Raw genomic sequence first — 18,381 nt, forward strand, 5'->3', positions numbered from 1 at the left:
CTCTCTCTCTCTCTCTCTCTCTCTCTCTCTCTCTCTCTCTCTCTCTCTCTCTCTCCCTCCCCCCCCCCCCTCTGACTCAGCAGTGTTCCTGCTGTGACCTATAATGTGGTTTTGCTTTATCTGTACTGTTTTCAGCAGGAAGGGAATCTCCTCACTTGACCCGTGTTCTCCATACATACTGCTCAGTTCAGATGCACCCTTCTTATTAAGCACCTACCATTTAGTGGAAGTCCTTGTTTTCCTTGTATTAATCACTGAGAACATAAACTGAAGCTGTGCGTCGTGTCACGGCCCGTTAACGCCAACGATGTGGCGTAAATGGTGAGTGAAATGAGCCATCTGCATATAAGGACATAGTTTGTATGTGAATCAGCTCGACATCAAGACACCTGACTGACGAACTTTACAGCTCATGATAAGTTAACAGGGAACATCCCTTCCATTTCAGTAATGACATAAAAGAGGACATTTGTAGTTCGCCATCAAGTAAGATGTTCAAGTTCTTCTCCTCCCCCTTTAACAAAGACATAACAGCCCCATTTCTATAAATGCTGATTTCAACTATTTCATCAGCTACTACAAGCAGCTAATTCAGCTTTAGAGTGCCTTCAGATCAGACCACTCTGCATATCGTCTTATATAAACATCAGTCCTTCTGTAATAAACACGAGTGTGTTTTAACCTACAAAATAAGGCTCCACTTCGCTTCTTTTTCTCCGTGTGAAACATTTGCTGACCATTCACAGATTGAAAGTCGTGTATCCACCTACAGCAAAAACAAGATAAGATGCTGCTTTGTTTTTGTAACTTATTTTCACTTAATGGACACAGCACGGCTCTGTGAAACGTAGTGTGTTCAAATGAAGATCCGAAGGCTGCGTTAAGGATGAAATTAGAAACACGCCCGATGGTTCTCACAAGTGTTAGTTTGTTCTGGCAAAATAACTGCATACTCAGCTATTTTTTTTTTAACTATAAATCCAAAACAGATTAAAATATTTAAACTCACATTTCTGCATAAAAGTGTCAGCAAACCTCACACATAAAAACAAACGCCAACGTTCAAGCCTGACGTTGCAGCAGTAGCTCAGCCAATGGCTTCACTTTATTTCAGACCGGTGATTATCTTTTAACACAACTTGCATTCCCATTTCACCTTGTTTTGCATCGTGCTTTCTGTGTACATTTTTCAGGGGGCTTAATAGTAATTAGACAATTGGTCATTTTGAATGTGGGTTGGAGGGTAAAGAGCGCCATTAAAACACACTACAATAATTATATTTGGAGCTCTATAGAAGTACTTCTGAAAAGTCTTTGATTAACATTAAAAAACAAATTTGTGTTTGTATGCAACTTATGCAAACAATGACATTTGCATTTATTCTAGTAATTCATAAGTGCAAGCGCCACAGTTCGACATTATTTAATTACACATCCCCTCGGCAGAACATCTACGCGACCTACATTTGTCCCTCCTGCAGGATCTGCTCGTGTGTTTGTTTGCATGTTAAAGTGTTCCCATTCATACCTTCACCCCAGAGATTTGTGGTTTTGGCACCTGAAGATGTGGGCCGTCAAACAAAACCGCCTCCCATCTCATCTGGCAGCAGAGGCGTGCAAAACAAAGGCATTCGTCAGAGAGGAAATTACAGCGCAGAGGCAGAGCTGCGATGTTACACTAACGGTCCAGCTGCAGAACATGACATAACAGTATCTTCATTGAAACTTTGCGATGTAAGGATGGAGGTCTTTGACCCTCCATAGTATCGGTTGTTATAATAAGCGGTTTCACAAGACGCATGACATGAAAGTGAGCATCTTCACTCCCTCTGGAGTAAAAGAACCATAGCAGTAGACCGTCTGGGCAGAAGACTGTAAACGCTGCTTCACGTTGCTCTTTGCCTTGTCTCGTCCAATTACATGTTCCACGGTCAGAGCAGATGCTCTCTTAATCAGGTAATGCCAGGGTTTAAAGGCATCCCCCTAAACATGCTCCACAGATTATTCCCCCGCTCACACGTAGCTTTAATAGAGCACACTAACACTGTGAAGCTCTTCCTCAGTCTTATCGCCTCACTTCTGCGTCATTCTATCCAAACTGAGCTACTTTGATGAAGCAGTGTCCTTAACGTTTATGAACGCTGTATATGTGCTGTTGCTGGGGAGTCTGGCCTGTCACATTGTCTCAGTCTCTGGCTGATAAAGTGACATAGTTGTGTCAGCTGATTTCCCCCTCCTCCTCCTCCATGTTAACTAAGGCACCTCCTTATCCTGAGAGCACTTCCACTGTACAGCCTCAGGCCTCCACGGGAACTAATTCCTTACAAACTGTGACAAGCAATAAAAGATGGTGGTCCCGTATGGAGAGCGCACACACACACACACACACACACACGCGTGCACACACACACACACACGAGATGCACAGTTTACATGATGACAAGTCACAAGACAAGCTCCACATCATCTCACAAAGTGTGATACGATCAGCTGTGCACACAGATTGTTCTTTCTGCCCACACCCTCACTTTGTTACCCACACACAGACACACACTCTTATCAGTCTCATTATGCTACTAACATGTTTGTGTTGGCTGTCTATGAGGTCTCAGCTGAAGGAGCTGGCTGACACAAAGGGCATGTGATGCACCTGCATCAGTGTGGACGTTCAATGTTTAAACCATGCTCATGGTCAGAACGGCTTTGCTCATCACAAGGTACTTAAATGAAGCATTTTTCTACATTGATTTTTGGGAGTGTGATTTTATTTTTACTTTTTTCATTTTATTTTATTTTATTTATTTTCATTTTAACTTTTAAGCATTTCCAGATCTTTTTTGAAAGGATCCTTTCCCAACAAACACCATTGATCTATATCAAGACTTCCCCTCCCAGTTGAACTTCCCTCATCTGCATTGTGCCTTTTAAACTTCACAGTTTAACTTCTCCCCGGAGAAACCCAGTACGACCACATTCCTGCAATGTTTGCTGTTGAGCAGCTCTATTTACGTATTATGGCTATCTTGGCCTTGTTCTGGGGACTCCCAACACACAGCTGAGGCGGTCGAGTTTTGTGTTTTTACAGAAAGTTGCACGGTCCAGTCTGCACTTTTTTAACAAATCTGATTTGACCTGTCAACTATTGCAAACCTGCTTTTTGTGGCTGAACGTGGTCTGACCCTGCGACTCATACGTCTGATCAAATCTTTGTTTGGCTCAGTGGTCTGATTTTTCTGGCTTACAAAAAGTCACAGTTACTCCACTGCAGCCCCCTTTCAATGGACCAAAATCGATTATGCTTTATCGATTATTGGTTAAGAAGAGAGTCCTGACCAAACCTTGGAGCTAAAAGGACAGGTGTTTTCATCAGTGGGGATTCTTATTGAATTGAAAACCATTAGTGGGCCATTCAAGAGTCACCCAGCAGGGGCTCTGGTGTTTACCCCCTCTGTGACCTGGTCATTATGGTCCATTTCTAGCACATGAACTATCTGCCCTTTGTACTGAACCCGATTAGATAGCTCATTAGCATTGTTAGCCCAGCTTATGTGACAAAGCGTTCACTCTGAAGAATCCGGTTGCCGACTCTCAGAAAGATTGGATTACAACTACTTTCACATTTTGAGTCAAAATGCTCCCATGGTCAATGAGTCCAAAAAATGTCTGCATGAACTGGATGTACTTGGAGGTGAGATCTGTCCGTCAGTCACTCTGTTCACTTTTTCTGTTCGGTTTTCATTTCACAACACAGTCTTGTTTCATTTTCATTCTTTGGGAGGAAGTTTTGATTTGTCACCAGCATTAAGTCTAATGTGAGGGTTTTTTTCACCACGTAATGAAACCGTCCCTCATCAGTTATGGTTTAATCAGGAGCAGTGTGAGGGGAGCTTGAACTTCTAACCCCGTGGTCTTTGACCTCCTGTTAAAATACCAACAGATGGTTGGACTGAGAGTGTTTAGCAAATGAGCTAATTTCATGATCATGTGTCCAACTCTTGAGTTGAGCATCATCAAAGTCCTTGTTAAGGGTAACATAAACTTGAGGGGGTGCAGCCCTTTCCTGTGGAGCTCTTCAGCTCCACTGTGTCATGGTGCACGATTTGCACACTTGCATTTACACACACACACACACACACACACACACACACACACACACACTTGTGATGTGACTTGCCACTGATCTTGGGATCACACCGTTAATGATACCAGTGGATCCACACCCCTGGGGGGGGGGGGGGGGGGGGTCTTGAACAGAATGTATTGCCCCTGCTGACCCACAAGGGGCTTTAAACTCACTTATAAAAGTATTTGAATTGATGACGGTGCAGGGTCCGCGATGTCAGCAGCCAGTTAAAGGGATACTTCAACCATTTACATGAAGCTGTGTATCATTAGAAACATGGTAGTAGAAAAATATGTTTTTCTTTGCCTGGGAGTTTTCTTCATGTGATGCAATATGACGCTTTTTGCATCACATGAAGAAAACTTTCAAGCAAAGAAAATGAGGGCTGGATTCACGACCATTCAACACTACTACCATGTTTCTAATGATGCACAGCTTCATGTAAATGGGTGAAGTATACCTTTAATTTGATGGATGTTACTGGATAGTCAAAAAAAAAATTCTGTTTCCACAACAACACTTTAAATCATTTGTTACTCTTGTGCTGCTGATGGATATCTCTGTTATCGAGTACTGAATGCAAGTCAACTTGTAGAGCATAAACAAAGGCTCAAAAAAGGCAAAAGAAGGCTCATCTAATTAAATCAATTAACAATCTTTTTTTTTTTCTTTTTTTTTTTTTAATTTAATCCACTTTCATGTCATTTCAGAAAGTGATTGCAGTTCAAGTCGTGCAATAAGAGTGTTTTCACACTCTGCCTAATTCTGTCACTCAGTTTGCAGATCAAGGGCTGGACTGAGATTTAGCATGTGACAGCATTAGAGCTCAGAGGAAATTCCTCCAGAGGAGGAGAACCAGGAGCCATGCAGGAAAGAGGGAAGGTGGAGTTAGGAAATCCAGGGTTATGAAATTCAATCTGCAGATTTTGAGTCATTCATGTTTTTCCAGTTGGCTTGATTTAATTATCCTACACACACAAAAATAAATAAAAAATGTGAGTTTTGTTGTTGTTGAATTTATCATTTAGGGACCACTCCTCACAGATTTCTGGATGTTTTAAAAGTGGCATGAAGCACTTGACCCTGCTTAATATCATACCCGCAAAGGCTTCAAGCAATGCGCTCGCGCGGTGTTCAATAGGGGAATCGCTTTACTCTCCAGTTATGTCAGCACATGACATCACGTGAGTGCATTCCTCAGCTGGCTCACTTGGCAGGTTTTTGAGGAGAAATCATCCTGGCTAAGAGAGAGCCACCTGGCTGCCTTTCTCTAAATCAGAATCAGCTTTATCGTCCAGGTATGTTTAACTTAACAGCTCTCTCTGTGCAATGTAAACATTAAATATTAACAATTAGCCACAGATACAAACGTATGTACAAGACTAAATAAGGTAATAGTGCAGTGGTGAGTCGCGCAAAAGCTAGAAATCAGCCTTCATGTGGTACAAGAGTTTTTTTTTTTTTTTTTCCCCCTCCCTCACAAAGCCAAATAGCCCAGCAGAGTCCCCCTTTCTGCACTTACAAGTTGCATTTCTCTAATTATCCAAAAGGGAATATGGTTTAAAATTGAAACTTTTCTCCTGTCTGATTAATCGTGTGCCGTGATTAAAAAAGGCACACTTTGTTCTACCCTGTAATAGGCTTCAAGGTCTCAGCGGACCATGTGAAGACCCGGTGGACACTCAACTTTCAGCTCACTGCTAACTTTCTGCAAACAGCACGCCATAAGATAGGATGTGTGTAATGAAGCACATGAACGGTTTACTGAATGACTGCGGCTGTCGAAGTCACTTGAGGAGGATTGTCACGAAATGAAAACACACTTTTTGATGCATGCACTTGAGGTTTGACTTTGTGCAGCGGTCACCTTACGAGTTCAATGTCTGACTGAAAGATGAACTCTATCTTCACCTCTTCAAGTTTCCTTGTGTTTCTCCAAAAAGCACCTATCCCTGTCCCTAGTTGGCGGTCTATTTGTGAGGAATGCTAACACTGTGGGATGTAATTGTTTTCAGAATGATCCGTTTTATAAGCACTGATAGGCTGTAAAAAGAATGGCACGTTTCTACAGTTTTATAGACCAAACACTTTTCTTAAATGTCAGATTATTTGATTCCTTGAGCACAATCCAACATCTTCAGTCGTCCTCGTGTAACTACGGTTGAACAAAGTGGCAGCACATTTATCTTGGAACAGGTCTTTCATAATGCACTGTTCCGCCTGTAGTGATTAGAGCAGCACTGATTCACTCTGTGTGCTGTACATCCTAATGTAGCTTGTCGTTTCTTCCAGCAGGTAGACGTGGATGATGCTTAAAGATTTCCTCCCTTCACCGTCTTGCAGCAATGGCCTGAGGGACTCTCTGGACTGAAATCAAAGTGAGAAGCATAGATGTAGCAATGTACCTTTTTTTGCTTTTTTTTTTCTAGATTGTAAAATGTAAAACAAAAAAAAGAACATCCACTTTTACAGATCTGTCTGAGAAGCAGAAAGAACGATGGTTGATTGGGGTTCTTTAATTTGAAAGGAAGTCTTTTGTCTCTGCTGTCGGCTGAGGCTCATGGTGAGAACTTTTAAATGCCGGAGTTCATCTTTTGAAGGATGTCGTTGCCCCTGGTAGCGTGCACGTGAAACTGTTTTGTAAAATGACGGCCTGCATCAGGATACAGTGTTTCCCTTTACATTCATTTTGAGGTTTGGTGGCCCACCACTCAAACACAACCTCCCACCCCTGCAAAAGAAAAAAGCCCACAATGACTGATGGATTTCATGTCATTTAACGTGTACTTGATTTTTTATATACGTCCTCTTCAGCCTGTAGAGACCGACGTTCCCAGAAGGCGGGTTCAGTTTACATCCAAGCACGTCAGTTTGCCTTGAGCCCACTCATTTGTTTGACGTCGTTTTTCAGACACAGACCCAGTAGGCGGGACATGAAGTCAAAAGGACGCTGCAGAAGTCTGTGTAACATTTGAGAAATTGCATTGAAGGACAAGGACAAAGCAGCAACGTGTTGATGACAGTTTTCCCTTTGAATCGAAGCTGCTTGAAAATCGGACATCTTCACTGTATAAACGAGTAAATGAGAGAAAACATTGAAGTTTGGGAGCAGCTTCATTACAAGCAGGAAGAGGGGGGGAAAAAAAACGACGCTCAGGAACGTTTCCAAGTTGAGCTTTTGATGAAATCTTTTGTCACTTTGCGTTCACAGTTGCAGCTCATGTGAACGATGCCTGTTGTTTTTAGGCTTGTTGTTTTTGCTCAGGAATGCGGTGCCTGTGTAAAAAGGGGCTTAAGTAACAGTTTGCATTAACTGACATGCGACTGGTCGCAGCGCGTTTAAATGAGCCAAGCTTTCAGTCCCAACTGGGTCAGAATACGCCGCGTCTTCATGACGAGCCATACGGCGGAGACTCAATTCAAGGTTGGCGTTTTCCTTCAGAATACATCTGATGCAGCTTAATGATGACCTGCAGACAAGAAGAGTGAAGCTGATTCAATTTCCTGTGGTGTCCTGCTGCATTTATTGTAATATCTGTTGAAAGGCATGAACAAAATACAGATGTTGAAATTATGCTTGAAGTCAACAGAAACTCACAGGGATCAGCTCAGTGTCCCTCCCTGTATTTAACTCTATGTAATAATCAGATTCCCACAGTGACATCTGAATCTCCCCTCAGGCGCTGCTCTCGGCCACAGATGAGTTGTTGACTAGATTGTTGCTGAGAGGTGCTTCTTTAGACCAGTTAATCAATTGTGTTATACCTCGCCCTCTCTCTCTCTCTCTCTCTCTCTCTCAGCCAGAGCCCAGCACTCTGTGCTTATTATACAGAAAGCCCTCCCCGTCTGCATCCTGCGACATCCTGAAGTGACTGACATTGTTAAAGATTCATGAGCCTGATCACCTTACAGTAAATTGGGGGGGGGGTGCCTCTGTCGAGACATTACTTTGCAGTGATTCTAGAGTGGATTTGGAGCTTTGGAGAGAGACTTGGGAGCGGGCAACAGAAAGCATTTTTTCAGTGTTGTAAAGTGAGCTAGGGAGAGGACTTCCAAAGGGCGCTTATTACACGGCTGTGTCAAATACTTGATACTGATTGGCCAATTATGCATAGTAATGGTCTGCTCTTCCTCCATAGATCACCATTGTCCAAAACCCCCCCAAAAAAAAGTTACTAAGAAAAGCACACGGTTGCTAGGGAAGCAGCTCTAATCACAGACTCTAGAGGACGAACTGTAATCGTATAAATCTGCAGAAAGAGGTCAGGTTAGTTTGACATCGGCCGGTTTACTTTGGAAAGAGGAGAAGGGAAGACCATAAGAGCAGTGTACATGTAAACGCTGCACGTTTTGAGAACTCTACAGAACTGAAGATGTGCCGTGACGAGGCAGATCACTCAAAGAGTCTTGATCTGTTCAACGTGTCTCACTGTAGCCTCCCGGCTAGGTTAGCTGGTTTGAAGAAGGCTGTGGAGTTAACAGTTGCGACGCACACAGCTAACTAGATTACATTCAACGACCTGTTAGGCGAAAAGAAACAAATCATGTATAGATAAATGCATCTGTTTCCAAATTAGTTGGTAAAAATAAACCAATGTCTTTGACATGTATTCTTTCATCAAGATTTAAATGGTTTTGTTAGCAACACGAGACAAAGCTGTCAGTCAGTGTCTAATGAGTCCAACGTTCATGCACACTACCTGACATAAGACCACTCATGATATGTATTCAGTGCGTTGTCCCGCGTTGTCCCGCTCACCCTGTCTGGGTTCCTTTCAGAGAGAACAACCTGCTCACCACACATTATCTCTGACTTCTACATTCTGGAAACATAACCGTTGGACTCTCTAAAGCGTGACACCCGGGGCCTACAGCACACAGCGTCACACACACGCGCACACACAGCGTCTCACACACACACACACACACGCACACACACACACACACACACACACACACGTCTGTGAAATAAAAATGCCCATGACCTATTTTAGTTCCCTTTGTTTCCCCATCTTCCTTTACTGCCTTAACACTCTGATCCCTCCCTCCCCCCCAGCCTCGCTCGCCATCATCGATCTGATTCCGCTCTACATCGAGAACGATTCCCCCGTCGATCAAATCTCCTTATTTCACCCCACGATTTAACGCTTCCAATTCACATTGTGCTTAACCTTATTCAATCCATCATCACGTTCCTCCCTCCATCCCTCTTTGCCCCCACCATGACCCTCGCCTAATATCAGAACATCTGGTTCAAGGTAACAGCAGCTGTCAGCAGGTCCAGGTTGCACTCCAAACTCCCGTCACTTTCTGTTGAAGCCGATATCGTTTTTAAGTATGTGTTTGTCTTTAATACCTTCGGACGTAGTTCCAGCGTTTTCCTGTGTGCTTTGGCTCTCTCATCACTTCTTCCTCACCCTCGCAAATATTGAGATGTAAAATGAGAAGACACGGGTCCTCTGGGCCCCTCCCATGTCATGATTTCCTCTTCACTTTTTTTGGGGGGGGGCGGATGGAACAAATGGCCCGTGCGGCAGCCCTCCAGAAGCAGCTTTTATTAGTGCACTCTTGTTCTCTGATTCTCTTTCGGGGGGGGGGGGGCTTGTTGTGCCAAGAAGCCATGCAAGGACAGATTACACACCAGCAAGATATTGTTCAGCACCCCACGGTGGTTTTGCACTTTCTGGAAGGGCCCTCATTATTGGCGTGCAGGAGACTTCAAACGCTCCCCCCGCTAGGTTTTCATGCAGTTTAATGCACAGTCATGCCCAGCGCTCCACAAGCACTGGGTGTGTCTTCATAATCAAAGCCCTGCTAACCCACATGATTACAGGAATGGCACATGCCCTCTCCCCTTTGGCAATCAGACACTGATTTTTTTTTTTTCCCTCCCTCTGCATCCGTTTTTTCCCCCCTTTATTATACTATGACTGGAATGAGTGATTCAGTATTTTTTAAGCCCCTCCCCCCTCTGGAGATGTGCATGCAGCCTGGCTCACTTTGTGCAGCTGAATTTCATGAAAGAAAAAAACGTCGAGTAGGAGCAGCTAGCCCTGCTCCGTTGTAAGGCGGTGCCCACAGCTATACATTATTATGTTGGCTATTTATAATCTCACACAGTGTAATGCAAAATCGCTGGATTCTTCAGTATTATATTCAGTGAGATCAACACAGTCGGAGAGGGTTCAGTAATGGAGCGTGTAGTTTGTAGTGGCCTGCTTTATATTGACAGGTGTTTATTATGTCTTGCCAAACTGAAAACATAACACAGGAGGAATATTAGAAACACATTTGGATGTAATGCAGTCCAGCACAACAACAATATGACGTACAGGCTTGGTAATAAACGGTTACATGATGGCCAAACTGAACAACAGAAAGGACGATCTGAATAGAATTTGAATGTATTAAAAGGGTAGCCCCTTGAGATGCCACAATGGGGTCCTAACACATAAACAAAGTAATACACTCGGATACTAAACAGCATAACTTAAGACCGACACACACACTTAAAGTAATTAAGCCTAGTTTATACTTCTGCGTCACGTCGACGCTGTTCCCTCGGCGTAGACCCGGCACGTCGATGTGCATTTATAGTTCTGCATCGAGGGAACACGTCGCTCTGCAATTCATCGTCAAACCGCTAGGGGGCAGTGGCGACGGAGGACACGTTTGTGGAGGTGGTCTGTCCGACAGCTAAATCAATAGAGGCTGAAAACAGGTGAATTTAACACACTGAGGAACCTGGATGAAGAAATGCACTTTTGCTACGTTTCGAATGTCACCGCCGTATACCGCCTTTTATTATTTACGTTGTGGCCGGAAAAGCAATTGCCGGAAATGATGCTCCGAGCGGACCAATCACAGTCCTTGCGGTTTGCATCGACGCAACGCATAGTCAGGATTTTTCTGGGGTGCGCGTCGGGCCACTGCGTAGCGTCCGCATCAACGCATAGTAGAGCTGAAACGATTCCTCGAATAACTCGAATAATTCGATTACAAAAATTCATCGAGGAATTTTCGCTGCCTCAAGGCTTCGTTAAGTTTTTTTTTTTGCGTCATCAAAACTTTGGTATGAGTATAAAACACGTTTAATGTAGCTGCAGCTACCTGCTCCTCTCTCTGACACACAGCGCTAACGCGCGCACATGCGAGCGCGGCGCGCCCCTTTTAACTTTTAGTCAGCACACAGTTGATCCGTGATCCAAACGACCCAGTCGGGAACACGTGATCCGGTCAAACGGTCGGCTTTTCTCCGTTCACTCTCTCCGTGTCTGCAGCTAACATAACGATAGCAGCGTCCTCACAGTCTCTGTCATAGACGTATGTCTATGGTCTCTGTAGTCTGTGAGCGCGCTGAATGCACGCGCTGCAGGAGCAGACAGAGAAACACCTTAATTAAGCAAAAGTATGATTTATTCGATTACTCGATTAATCGACGGGATATTCGATAGAATACTCGATTACTAAAATATTCGATAGCTGCAGCTCTAACGCATAGCTACGGCGTCTACGTGACGGAGAAGTATAAATCAGGCTTTATGGTGTTCATGTAATTCTTTTAACAACAGCAGTCAGTATAACAAGTAAACAATTATTTGAACTGTACGTTGAACTAAACGAAACATTTATTTTTGTGACAATTAGACAGGAATGACATGCTGTTGTGTAAATAAGATAAATAACAGGCTATTTAGTTTGTTTAATAAAAGGACCTGCTCTATAAGAAAGGTATCCTTCAATGACTTCTATTGTTGTCTGGCGCTTTATAGAAAATAAAATGAACTTGACCCTGACATAATTGGAGGGGAAACACTGATAATGATATCATTGTGACGGCCTTACAGGTAAACTTAGTTGTGCCGTGTTTGTCTCTGACCCAGGATGTCACGTACAGGTTATACCAGCTGAGATTGACAAGAACAAACGTCGTCTCGCAGCAGCAGCAGCAGCAGCCCCCTTCTTGTCTCTACATTCATCCCCCTCCAGACTGGTTGGCTCCAGCTCAGACCTAGAGAGTCTGTCCTGTGACACCTAAGACATAAGCAATGACACACACACACACCTATGATCATCTCCCTCAAGTGCACCTAGGACTTTCAAAGTCAATTGATTTTAGCAAACTTCAACTCGTGTCTTTGACTGTGTGGTTTTATTCAGGTGAACCTTCAGCACTACTTCATTCAGACCGCAGTCATAGACTGAGATATGTGGCCTAATAAACATTCAAATCATCAATGTTGTGTTTCAGTGGTTGTGGCTGTTGCTTAATTTATCCTCGTGAGTCAGGCGCACAGATAAAACACGATGAAGATGAAAACCTTGTTGCGAAGCGTTAAGTTGAGTTCACACTGGCAGTGGCGAGCTGTCTGCGCGCAAACATACAATTATGTTTGCCGTCTTCAAAGCGTGTGTGTGTGTGTGTGTGTGTGTGTGTGTGTGTGTGTGTGTGTGTGTGTGTGTGTGTGTGTGTGTGTGTGTGTGTGTGTGTGTGTGTGTGTGTGTGTGTGTGTGTGTGTGTGTGTGTGTGTGTGTGTGTGTGTGTGTGTGTGTGTGTGTGTGTGTGTGTGTGTGTGTGTGTGTGTGTGTGTGTGTGTGTGTGTGTGAGAGAGAGAGGTGGGAAGAGGAGGAGAGCTCGGCCTGTCGTGTTTACTACACTTATGTAAGAGGAAACCTAAGCTCATCACAACATCAAAGTACCAAAAAGACTACATGGAGACTGTGCTCCAGTAAACCTCGTGACCCCTGCTTCATTTCCAGTCAGGTCTGCAGTTTGTACTTTCCCACTGATCATCAGCCTGCCAGCACTTTACCAGCAACAGTAAGCAGTTAGCCAAAACTATAGATGGCTCTTCAAGTGTTACATGTATCCCGCCTTTAACTGGCATTAATGAACTGGGTTATGTTTGGTTGGTTAATGCCCAAACTATTTCTAAATCTGTGAAACTGTTAAATGTGTGTGCCATAAGATCTCACACTGTGAGTGTGTGGTGGGTCTGACTGCAATGTGTTTTACAAAAGGTGTTGACACACTCTTCCAGGTTGTCTTTAAGCCCTTTTTTTTATCCAACTCACAGCAATAGCAGATGTGAAGACACCGAAAATATTCGCAAGATTTCACAACACTTATTTTGTAACGAAACATTTCTGCAAGAAAATTGCTGGACCGACGAGAGATTTGCCTTCAGTGTTTTCTTCCACACGAGAAACGGGGTTCCTTTTGTGAAACCAGTGTTATCTCTTCGTTTCAAAGTCTTCTTCAGAGTAGGACTGCTCGATGAATTGCAAATTCATTGTCATCGCAGGATGAGCTTTCACAATAAACACATCACCGACTTCTGATTTTGTCAGTGGAGGTGGGTGAGATCTAAAGTTTGATCTTATAAAACCTCCTCCACGTTTTCCCCGTGACTAATTAAAAATCACAGTGTGGGGGCTTCAGAGGAGCCGCCTAAGTATTTATTTACATGTAAATGTATACGTTTATAAAGTCGGCATAATATCAACATAAGATAGAAACGTTAACAATATATTTACGACCTCCCAAGTGTATTATTGCATCATGATTATATTTGCAGACTTTCTTTATCCAAATATCCAGATAAGCCGTTTTCACATTATGCACTCCGGGTTATATCTGGATAATTAAAACGGGACTGCTCCAGAGATTCTCCCGACCTATCCTTTCACACGTACACCTCACAGCTGGAGACTATCTCTGTCAGGCGCCAGAGGTGGCGGGTGATTTCCTGAGGTAAGACGTGACTTACAAAAAAAATAACGCGGAGGTACGCGGACGAAGAAATGACAACGCTACAATGACAATATTTGCCTTTTTATCATTGCTGTTATCATGTGTAATGAAATGTCAACATCAACAGAAGAGCGGCGAACAACGTACGAACAAGCAGAACAAACTTAATGCAGCCGTGTAATTACCTGCAGGGAGGTCGTAGTGCTCAGACTTTATTTGGAATAAAAATACTCGAGGTCTGGCAGGGGAAAGTCCAGGTGAAGTCCGAACGACATACAGCCCCTCAGGGTAACCAGCGCTTTTCAGCAGATTGTTGTATGTGTGAACGGGGTTATAGAGGTCTGGTTCTCAAAAAAATGTAAATGTGCTGCTCCAGGCATGAAGAGGGGGGGGAAAGGAGAGAACGAAGCCCGAAGAGGAGCGCTGTGAGTCTGGTTAGGGTCAGCATGGGTCGGGACTGCTGGTATGTCGTCACCCCCACCCTTCGCCCTCGCCCTCGGGGAAGTCGTTGTATACAGGCTGATGTGAGAGCCCAGCAGAAATCACCCTGGTTAGCGATGTTGGAGGGACTTGATGATGGTTACATTATCGTCAGTTATTGAGTTCTGCTCTGTTCTTTTTATGCCAGATATTACCTCCGGAGACACACACACACACACACACACACACACACACACGGACACACACACACCAGCCTTCCACATGTCAGGGATAGTCAACAACTGTAAAATACCATGTCAGGGGCAGCCTGCCTGAAGTTTACAATAAATTATTTGAAATGAGCTTCATGTGAACAATGCTTTCGCACTCATTGGGATTGAGGTGTGTAAAACACAAATAGAAAATACAAATCAAAACTTTGTTTGTTATATATTGGTTTATAATTTTCTCTCTCACGGTGTCGGCCTTTCCCCAAATGTACGATGAAATGTTCGTGACATTAGCACAACGCATCACATGACCACATATGACTGACATAAGGCAGCTTGCAGGGGACTGGCTATATGTCTCAACTTGCTCTGCGAATGCACTAAATGAGCTGACAGCTTGATGAACTACAGATGTAGGTGATCCAGAATCTGTCAATCAGTCCTATACTCGACATAGTATCAGCTCAGGTGGACCTACACACGGCTCTTCCTTATTGCACGCATAGATCTCATTCTTCAGCAATGTTAAACAGCTTCTGCATGTTTTTTTTGTCTTCATCCACGCTAGCTAATGCTAAGGCTAACGCTAAACCAGGCTTGTTTAAATGTAAGACTTAAAAAAAACAACAGAATGTTTGGCCTTTAAATGTCTCTAAACTACTTGAGGTTTTTTTTCCCCCCTAACACTTTTACTTTTTGGTTTGTCCTGCCCTTTACTGGTCTATAAATGGTTTTCCTTTTTATATGAACTTTTTCTTTTCAACCACATATAAGGAATCAGAAAATATTGAGAAGAAAATGTGTGTGCAGGAAAAAATGTGGTTCTTCTCTGCTTTTCTTATCCTCAACATTTGTAAGATGTTCTTTAGCGATGAAATCTTATCAAACATTCAAATGTAGCACTCATCAAGAATCTTTGATGCAAAAAAAAAATAAAAAAGTTCTCCATCACTTTTCCTGACACCTACCCCATGACAACGGTTTCAGAAATGAAACACTTTGACTCGAAATAGAAAATCTTTTCGCTGATGGTCTTGTTTGCTTTTGTAGCTCCTAAAGAGACGTCCATATTCATTTCAGTCTGCTTCATGATCATCTATAAACTCTTCAGAGGAGCTTTAATGTTGTCATTACTGAAACACAAGCTACATGCTTTACTCCACTTAAAGTCTTACTTTGGACTTTAAGATTTTTTTTACCTTGAAATTGAAAGTCCCCCCCTCGTGGCCGACGTTGATAATTAACTTAGTGACACAGCTGTTACAGTAAGTGCCAACACCAGTGCCCAGTTGTTTATGGCTTCACACAGATCCAGGGCGTTCTCAAAGATTGCAAATCCCACACTAGTCTGCCCACGTGAACATCGAATCCCCCAGCAACAAAATCTTCCTGCTGGCCGAGCCGTCTGGCCGACTGTGCTGGTGTCATTGAGACGTGCCCGCTGCTTCCAGCCTTTCTTATTTGTCTCAAACGCACACTGACCCATCATTACTGCCATGTCAAGGAGACGAAGGCAACCAATCACATCCGCATCCGGCCCGCCAGGACGAGTAGAGACCAATCAGGTGTGGAGTCCCCATGGTAACTTGTGCTTGGAAAGCCCAGGCACGACCAATCGGAACAGAGAGCGGCACTTAGCTTTGAGAATTTAATTGCCTGTTTCTGTTGTCATTAATAAAAGCACATAACCTCTGCTATGGAGACTGTTATCATTTAGGTGGACGGCACTGGGTCACAGCATGAAGACGCCTCTGTCACATTCAGATGAGTGTAAAGCAAGGGCACACGAGTGACATTTGTGTTCATTTCCTGTCCGTACGCTGTTATGGGCAATAGTACTGAAAATAACTTGTCAACAGAACATTAGAAACGGGTTTCTTCCTTCAGACCGGCCTCTGTTTCTCAGGCCAGTCACCACCGCTTCAACAGCTTCCATTTAAGTGCAGACCCTACCATTAGCTTAAAGTAGGTCACTTCAGGCCAGGAGGGAGCCAGACTCGAGTTTGCATGGTCACCAGCTCCCTTTCTTAGTGTAGCCTGCGCTGTGCTAAGCTATGCTCTCTGCTCTACATAGTGTTGTGCTATACTCTGCTCCCAGCCTTATGTAATGGCTGAGCGGAGAGTGTCGCAGCCGTTTCCATGGCAAGGGTGGCTCAGAGTGTCTCACAACAAATCATACCCTGATCTTGTGTTCCGTTCAGGGTTAAAAGAAGCTGTCTTTCTGTCCTCTTTTGATCTTTCAAACTAAAAGACCAAGAGGAAAGTATTTCCATGCATATAGTTCTTAAAGCGTTTTGCAAGTGTCACATCTGCTATGCAGGAGATTTTTTATCTTCTATTAAAACCCGAGTCCATTAGTAACCATCACATTTTGGTGCAGATGATGGTGCTAATTAATAAGGCATTACTTGGATCAATAATTGATAGCCGTTCGTTTAGTGGCAGGAAGTTCAGCCTGTGCTGACTCACAAGGTAAGACGAGGAGAGGAATGTCAGCTATGTTGATGCTCAACATCTGCAAAGGAACGTCTCGAAGAGCTCCCGACTTATTTTTACGACTCTGTTGATTTAGATGAAGTACGCAACAGATTTGTAACCTAATGGCCTGGAAACACCAATGTAGCAGTGTGCAGGTCGCCCTCAGCCTGCATGTCAGTTCAATATGAAAAAAAAAAAGAACATTCCCAGTATGTTTCCGTACGTGCCTCTGTGGCTTCGATTTAAAAGGAACAGACAAGAGACAGCTGCATTTAATTTTTGAGTGACACTTACAAACCACTTCAGGTTTAGGATCCTCTGTGGCGCTCCGTAAACACGGACACATGTCGTGGTCGTAAAACCCTCTCGGCTCTCTCTGCGAGCTGGCTTCGTGTAACGAATGGCTTTTTTTCCTTGCTGCGTGGTTGAGCGCGCAGTCTGGTGCTGTGGGCAAAGCGCCGTGTTCTCATTTCATCCTCTCTGGGGAGAGCCGCACCATCACAGAGACATGATTGAATCTCTCTCCGCTCCATTTTCACTCATTTCTCCCGGAGTGGATCAACCTGTGCCCCCAGCGTTGGATTGTGTGTGTGTGTGTGTGTGTGTTGTATGCCGGTGCCCATGTTGGCGTTCGTGTAACACCTACAGAATACTGAGTGCGTCCACATCAGGCTGCTGTTGGTGTTCACAGCTGATCTGTCAAGTGTCATACATTTCTGAATTTTCTCTCTTTGTGCTGATTTATTTATTTATTTATTTTTCAGACGCTGATATGCATTGAGGATGAGTGGAGTCGGTGAAAACTCGTCTGACCCTGCCAGGGCAGAGTCACGAAAACGCAAAGAATGTTCAACCGAACTTCTAGGCCCCAGGTGAGACTTGTTCCTCCGGACCAAAGGCAGATGTCTTCTTCAGAACAACTTCTCTCACATTAAGACTTTTCTACCTATCCTGTAAATAAATGTCTTCTGATTCTCCATGAATGCAGAATCTGGACTAGACTGATTTTTGATATTAGAAGTGCTGCTTTTTTTTTTTTAATTGTATGATCCAGCTGAATACGTTCAGAATGTCCATGTGTAAGGCATAAGGGGCGCACTAACAAAATCCACAAAGCCATGGGCCTCGAACTATAAGGATCATTTGTCTTTTAAAGTGACTTCTGCATGCACGTGCAGCTAACACTCTGCTACTTGCTGTAGTGACTCAATACAAACTATTCTGGCTTCTTCTTCTTCTTCTAAAAAAAAAAAAAAGGAACAGGAAGTACTTCATCGATAAACAATTAGAAAAAGAGAAGCCTCCCTGAGAGGTTAGCCATGACTCTGGGAGAGGTTGATCTTTGACAGACTGTAGCAGATGAAATTATAAATTTG

The 18,381-nt window shown here is 43.6% G+C and overlaps 1 protein-coding gene across 6 annotated transcripts in view; it reads left to right on the plus strand.

The window, feature by feature from the left end:
- The window catches only part of ncoa2 (nuclear receptor coactivator 2), a 59,141-nt gene that overhangs the window by 6,432 nt on the left and 34,328 nt on the right, over positions 1-18,381 (plus strand). For 4 of the 6 annotated variants that reach the window (XM_079360747.1, XM_079360752.1, XM_079360751.1 and 1 more), the window contains exons 2-3: positions 6,416-6,501; positions 17,770-17,877. In XM_079360747.1, coding sequence (XP_079216873.1) covers positions 17,789-17,877 — 89 coding nt within the window. In that variant the 5' untranslated portion in view covers positions 6,416-6,501; positions 17,770-17,788. The remainder of the gene's footprint in view (positions 1-6,415; positions 6,502-17,769; positions 17,878-18,381) is intronic. The other 2 variants (XM_079360749.1, XM_079360750.1) reach the window with 1 other exon arrangement.

Source organism: Symphodus melops (genome assembly GCF_947650265.1).
Source record: "Symphodus melops genome assembly, chromosome: 14".
NCBI lineage: Eukaryota > Metazoa > Chordata > Actinopteri > Labriformes > Labridae > Symphodus > Symphodus melops.